This window comes from Poecilia reticulata, linkage group LG5 (genome assembly GCF_000633615.1).
Source record: "Poecilia reticulata strain Guanapo linkage group LG5, Guppy_female_1.0+MT, whole genome shotgun sequence".
Lineage (NCBI taxonomy): Eukaryota > Metazoa > Chordata > Actinopteri > Cyprinodontiformes > Poeciliidae > Poecilia > Poecilia reticulata.
Window position 1 is genome coordinate 23,504,191 of NC_024335.1, and position 7,321 is coordinate 23,511,511.

The window sequence follows — 7,321 nt, forward strand, 5'->3', positions numbered from 1 at the left end:
CCCTCCTTTGCCTTTTTAGAGGCCACAAGAAGGGGGGTTAAAAAAAAAAAAGGAAAAGAGAAAAACGGAGGAAACGCGCCGCAGTCCTGCAAGTCGGAGGGGGAGATCGACACCGAAGAGAGTCCTCGATCATCGGGGGTCTCACCCTGAAGCCTGAGGAGCCATGTCATCCACGAAAAGCAAGAAGGATAAGGAGATCATAGCGGAGTACGAGACCCAAGTGAAAGGTGCGTGAGGAATCCGGTGTTATTGAGTCCTCGCTCGGTGCTTTCTAATGACGGGCTGAAGTGGCACCACCTTTGTACTGGAAAGCGCTGACAGACCGCTCCAGTCAGGTGACAGGTAATCCGCGACAGCCACTGAATGCGCTGACATGCCTTAAGAGTCCAAACCTCCTCCCTCCCCAGCCGTAGCTATATTTCCGTGTCTCCTTCTCCTTTCACTAATTCCCCAGCAGCCGGTGGGGTGGACGTGTGCATGTGGGTTGAAGGTTGGCTTTGCACGCTTTGTTGCTGGGTGAAACGATCCCTGTGTGGAAATGACTGCAGGATGGTGGTCTGCTTTGCGATCTTTTCTTCTGTCAGTCTGGATTTGGCTTGCTGTTCTGGTTGCATATGCTTGATGGAAAAATTGGGGGAAACAAATTAAATGCACACAGTGACGTAAAATGCTAATTATTGCAATCATAATGGGTGGCTGGTTCCTCCCCACGAATCCCATTTGCTAGGGTTACCTCGACCCTCAGCCTTTGACACGTTTGTGCTCCCACAATAAGCTGATGCATCATCAGTTCTCCATGGGTATCAAACCATACCAAGGTTTAGCACAGTAACTGTTTGAAAATCGCCAACATTTTCCACCATCCCTGGAGCGACTGATGTTTCCTTTGGCTGTATGGGTCATTGCCCAACACTGTTTGTTGCTGCACATTGCCAGCCAGCTGGCACGTTATCTTCAGTTGCAAGAAGACATTATATTCACTGTTTGGAAATATCGTGTGTTAAAAAACATCAATAGTTATAGGGTCAAGAATAAAGGAATGCCGCCTTACACCCTGTTTATATGTATTCAGAAATGCTCCATAAAGTTAGTGTAAGTCTTAAAAAGTTATGGATTAAACATTTCTGCTGGTCACATGGCTGAAAGCAAAGCGACTACACAATGTTATTTCATTTAGGGTTCAGTAAGTTGTAAGGCTCCTTAATATCAGTATTACTCTATCACATAATGCAACTTTGATAAACACATTTTACTACCTGGTTCATGTCATATGATGGAACAATTTGACTTTCCTGCTCGGTTTTTACTTGTTGAACTCGGTTATAATATCACTTCATTGCTCCGTGTGGGATTTCTGCCACTGAAAAGCATTGGGAAACATTATAATACTATTTGTACTTAGCACTTGAAAACTATTACTTGGTGTAAATGTATTGTTTTTTTCTTAATTCTTTGTATAAATGTTTTCTACATTATAGTAGCTCCATCATATCTTATATTTTTAAGGTTTTGCTGCTTTTTGAATCCTGCGTAAATAACAGGATCAAGTCATCCATCCATTTTCTAACACCTTTGTCCCTTAGTGGGGTCAGGAGGTGCTGGTGCCCATCTCCAGCTAACGTTCCGGGCGAGAGGCGGGGTCACCCTGGACAGGTCACCAGTCTGTCGCAGGGCAACACAGAGACAGACAAACAACCATGCTGGCTGTCACCTAGGGAGAATTTGGAGATGCCAATTAACCTGACAGTCATGTTTTTGGACTGTGGGAGGAAACCAGAGTACCCGGAGAAAACCCACGCATGCACAGGGAGAACATGCAAACTCCATGCAGAAAGACCGGGGCCGGGAATCGAACCCAGAACCTTCTTGCTGCAGCTCTACTAACTGCGCCACTGTGCAGCCCAAGTCAAGTCAATTTATGTTTATTTGTAAAGCACATTTCAGGAACAGGGAAGTTCAAGGTGCTTTGGGAGTTTTATTTTATTTTTTTACTCATGTTTAGTAAGAATCTCAACCAGCCCATGTCTGCACTGGAACACCAAACTGGACGTAACTGTGGTTATTGTGGCATTAAACTTATGCTAACTGAGAAAACATTTCCATTTTTGAGTGGATTTTCAAGAACAACTTCGATCACCTCACTTGCAAGTGTTCCTCTTAAAAAAAATTCTAAAAATTTTTAAGGGTTGAGAGCTCTGCCCATTCACTCTCCACTGAAGCTCTAACTGAGCCGCCTTTCTATGTGTTAAAAAAATAAAAGATCTGTGTAAACGTGTCACTGCTCATCTATCCCGTCTTGCTTGCTGCCCTTCTGCAGGCCGTTTCTGGTGACTCAGGCGTCATTTATTCAGCTCAGATCCAGCGGTATTTGTGGCTGAACTGCTCCCGTGTCACGTATCCGGGCCCGGCTTGCAGCCTCCTTTTTCGTTAGGCAGCTCCCCTTCAAACCGCGGACGTTAATTCACGCAGACTGCTGCTTGTTTCTCATTCACAGCTGGTGTGTTGTATACGGCCCCCGGGCACACAGAGCGCCCTTGCTCTCCACTGCCGCCACCTCACAAACACAAAGGCGACGTTACGAGCCGGAGCAGGCAGTGAGTGAGCCATAATGATATTCAGATTGGAAATTGCACCTGTCTCATTGTGAGTTATTACTTTATGGTTAATGTGCAGTCGACATGGCAGATGGGGCCATATCATCCGAGTGTCACTGATTAGGTCATAACAAGGCGGTGGGGGTGCTTTATTATGTATGCGCCTTAATAGACAAGTGACAGAAAAATGGCTGGTTTCAGCGATACAACAAAGGATAAAAAACCGTTGGTGCGTTTGTCAGGGGTGAATAATAGACTTGTTCGAGTCCGCAAGCTTGCAGATGACATGAAATATAACCCTCTCCCCATATAGAGCTGCAAACCGCTGTGCTAAAATTTTTAACCCCCTGCCACCGATGAATTCCTGACGACCCCCAAGACCGGCTGCGTAAGCAGAGACTCTTAAGGAGCCTGGGTGAGGGTGTTCACTTTGTTCAAGCTGTTCAGCTGGCTGATCTTTCATTTGCATGTCAATAGAGGAGGGCTCCAGGCCTGAACGGGGAGGGAGAGACAGAGTGGCTGAGGAGCTTGGACTCTGTTTTGTAGCTCACCACCATGTGGTTGCTGAACTGCGGCGCTGCCTCCTCCTTTTTGCCAAGTTTTACAGGAAGCTTGTGAAGTGGGCTAAACTAACAGCAGCTGCTTGACATTTACGATACAATCTGTGTCCGTAAAGCTATGCTCCCTCATTATTATATACACATATGTGCTTTAAATGTTTAAAAAAAAAAAAAAACTGGATAAGAAGTGGAGCTCGGTGATTTATCACTACGCTTTAAGCCTGAATAGTCAAACACCTGAACGTTTGTTTCAGCAGGACTCGTTTTTATTTAACTGGTACGGTGTTTAGTTTTTTTTTTTCTTTTTCCTTTTGCTGCACTTTAAATTGACTTAATTAACTGCAGGATCTGTTGGCTGCGTTTCCTGAATCCCACACAGCAATTAATCACTGATTCTGTCCACTGGATGCAGTTCAGTAAAACTTCACCCCTCCTGTTTTCATCTGCTGTTTTCACAGAATAGTGTTTTTCTTATGGTGTTTTACATTCAAATGATGGACTGATCTGTTTTTTTTTTTCGTTTCAGATTATTGCATTTAAAATTGCACAGTAATGATCACGTTTGCGTTCAATTAAATCATTTACACTGACTTGCAAAAGTATCTATATCTGCGTTTTAATATTTTGCCAATTTACAGACATACAGTGTACATTCAATGTATTTTTTCAAAATTTATTTTGAATTACATCAACAACAAACAGAACCTAGTATTAAAAGAGAAGGAAAACGTGTTTAAAATCATGCTTAAATAAAACTGTAAGGTCATTAACAGTTTTATATTGATGCCTTTTCTTATTCGCCAAATAACTCCAGCTCAGTCATATTTAATTCAGTGTTTTTGATTTGATTTAGATCCAAACATGTGAATGGGCTTTGATGTAAAACATTCCTTGAAGTCGGGTTGTATGTTTGGACTTATTATCCTGCTGGAAGGTGAACCTCGGTTCTCGGTTTTTCAACCAGGACTGCGCTGTACTTACCTCTGTCCATCTTCCCTTTAGCTCTGAGCAGCTTCCCTGTCACCACAGCTTGAAGCTGCTGCCATCATTTTTTATGAAGACGATGCGAAGACGATGGTGTGATCAGGGTGATATCCTGTGTCAGTTCTGCACCACACTTAGAATAGCATAAGCTGACGTCTGAAGGTATTTGGCTGCATGGTATTCTGTTTAGTAATATAAAAGTAAAGGGGGTATACCATACTTTTTAAAAACCAAATATCGCTTTCCTGCAATTATTTGCTATTTCCTGTTCATCCTTGACATAAAATCCCAATTAAATACGTTGTTTGTGCTTGTAATTTGAGAAAATGTGAGCTTACAGTTGTAAAATGACCTTATCTCGGCTACTTGTTCTTCCAAAGAACTGCCTTGAGTTGGTAAATTAAGACATGAAACAACTCATGAAAAATTATCAGTGTCCTCCAGCTGTACAAAGTTATGAGACCTTAAGTCAAAAATGCACACTTCAAATGAACAGGAGGTAAAATTTTAATACCTCTGTGTTAAGGCCTCCGTTTGAACTTTTACTGCTTAAATTTACAAAGAGAAGTAAAAAAAAAAACACCCCACAGAAAAGCAGTGTTTTTACACTCATAATGTTGCCATCATCATGTTTCACTGTGATAGTGTTTTCAGGGGATGAGCATTATTCGCCTCTGCCACAGAAAGAGCATGTCATGTATGTATCATGTAGCACTTCAGACTAATCTGACCTTCTTCCGCATTATGGGTTGAATATTGCTGTGTGATAAGCTTGAGATGCCACGTTTTAAACTTCATCCCTGACCTGGTGGATTCTGCTAACCAATAGGCAACATCAGAAGACATTTGGTTGCACAGGATTTTATTTATTAGTGTTGAAGTAAAGGGTCCCTTAAAAAAAAACAAACAAAAAAAAACAGCTTGTTTAATCTCCAAATTGGCAGAAAAGTTGAAAAATCAAGTTTTTCTTTCTACTTCAGCATTGTACGCTACATTGTGTTGTTCTGTCATACAAAGTGCATTAATTTGAAAATATTCCAGGGATGCTAATGCTTTTGGTAGTAACTTTGGTCCAGCGTTAGCTGAGCTCTGGGTTTTTGGTTAGTTGGTCGTTGAGGTCGTGCCAGACAGCAGGAAGCTGCTATGGTACACTGAACAGACAGAGAGCAGAGGAGTTGATCACGCTGAGTCATTTAATGTGGATCCTCCAGCTTCCTGCTTGTTGGGCAAACCTGCTGCAGACTAAGTGAACATTGGCAAAGGAAATTTAATTAATTTGCTGTTAGGGCATTAATCTTGAGTGGGACAGCTTGTTTATTGTACGGCTCAATAAATTCACCTCCTCTCTGGGCCGCTTTGGTTTGTGTGAAACTGCAGTGAGTTATTAAAACATGACAAAGCTGGAGATTGTTGCTTCTCTTGGATTCCGTATTGTTAATCACTAAGAAACATTTATTCAATGCACTTACTTACTCTGTTGTTGAAAATAAAATAAAAAGATCGATTATCTTGATTCGTTCTTTTTGGGCTTTATTACGAGCATAACTGGGGCATTGGGAAATCTGCTTGCTAATATTTCCATCTAAGTTATATATTTATCTTCTTTTGCTTCTCTAAGCTTAATGTTTTTTTAATCTAAAAGTGTCTAATCAAGTGATAGTTGAGTGGATGATGGGTAAGTCAATTTTCAACATGCAAATAGGAACATGTTGTAAATGCAATGATTGGTCTGGGGTGGATTTCACCTCTCATTGCAGAGACAGAAGGCTGCAGCAGGCAAAACATAAACTTTAACGAGTTGCACTAAAACAGACTGGGGTCTAACCAATCTGTTAGACCATCAACAACTTCCCTCTTGCAGTTTATTTCACGAATTCCCCAAGTTATTAAATAAAAAATAACATGGTGCTTGAACTTTTAAAATAAGCGTTTTTAAAAGCGGTCTCAAATATTCACAGATCTTTGGCTATTAGCAATCATTCATGACGGTTAAGGCCTTTGAATAACAAGCTCCACTGTGTTAGTAATTGTTTACCAGGATGTGCCAGAAATGTATTAAATGCCCTAATAAATGTGCATCATACTTAAATCATCCATCATGATTTTAAGTAAAAAAAATATTTATAATTATTTAGATAATTATTTAATTAATTCATAGTCCAGTGCTATGAATTAATTATGATATATTTATTTTATCTGGAAGCCTTAATCATGATAATGAGTGGACGGTGGTACAATGGCTCCAAGTTGGAGTTTTTTAAATTGGTTTAGAGAAGACTGCAGCACCTAAAACATTAAATAATAAATGGGATTCTAATGTTTCAGTCATTAGAATCTGACTGATTCTAGTGAATCAGTCAGATCCAGTTACAGTTATATATATAACTGGTAACATATATGACGTTACCAGTTATATATGAACTGGTTACGTTCATATATAAGCCGCTGATATCTCCGCCGCTTTCGTCCTTAATAAATCGTTAGGTTACTTTCCTAATGTCAGAGCAAGGAGGGTGACAAATTAATATATTTGTAAAGCAAATATATTAATAATTAACAAATTATTTATTACCTAAAAACTATCTAAGTTTTCAGCAGCACAGAAATCGGTATCGGTCATTGAAATACTATCATTTATTTGTATTTTTTGGACTTTTAAAATAGGATTATATCAAGATGTCTTCACTCACAACTGGAGCCTTGATAACCTTTAAACATTTTCCAGAGGAGATAAATGTGTGAATTCAAATGTCGGCTTGCATAAATGTATTAATAACAACCAATAAATATGCACAGAAATCAACCAACCGTACACGCCGCTAATGCATTCCGCTTTTTTCTTTCATCTTGTCATTTTTATGTAGTTTATTTTTTTAAACTTTAAACAGTGCAGACATAAAATCAAACAACATTACAATACAAAGGGAGACCTAAATGTTTTCTTAGATGCATATAAAACAGTGTATCATGTCTCATCACTAGCGAGCTGTTCATAATATCCTTTTATTTCGCGGCGTATGTCATCCTGTTGCTAATATAAATAATAATGACCATTTACAGCAGGAAGGCTTCAAAAATGTGTTTAATGTTGTTCAGTTTCCCTCCCGCACAGTGCAAAACTATGACTCTTAAGTTAATTAGTGTCTCTAAATTGGTCTCCGTGTAGGTGTGTGTGTGTGTGTG

At 40.0% G+C, this 7,321-nt stretch overlaps 1 protein-coding gene across 2 annotated transcripts in view; it reads left to right on the forward strand.

The window, feature by feature from the left end:
- Positions 1 to 146: 146 nt before the first annotated feature.
- Positions 147 to 7,321, forward strand: part of srgap3 (SLIT-ROBO Rho GTPase activating protein 3) — a 68,204-nt gene continuing 61,029 nt past the window's right edge. For both annotated transcript variants that reach the window (XM_008409847.2, XM_017304820.1), the window contains exon 1: positions 147 to 227. In XM_008409847.2, the coding sequence (XP_008408069.1) occupies positions 164 to 227 (64 nt within the window). In that variant the 5' untranslated portion in view covers positions 147 to 163. The remainder of the gene's footprint in view (positions 228 to 7,321) is intronic.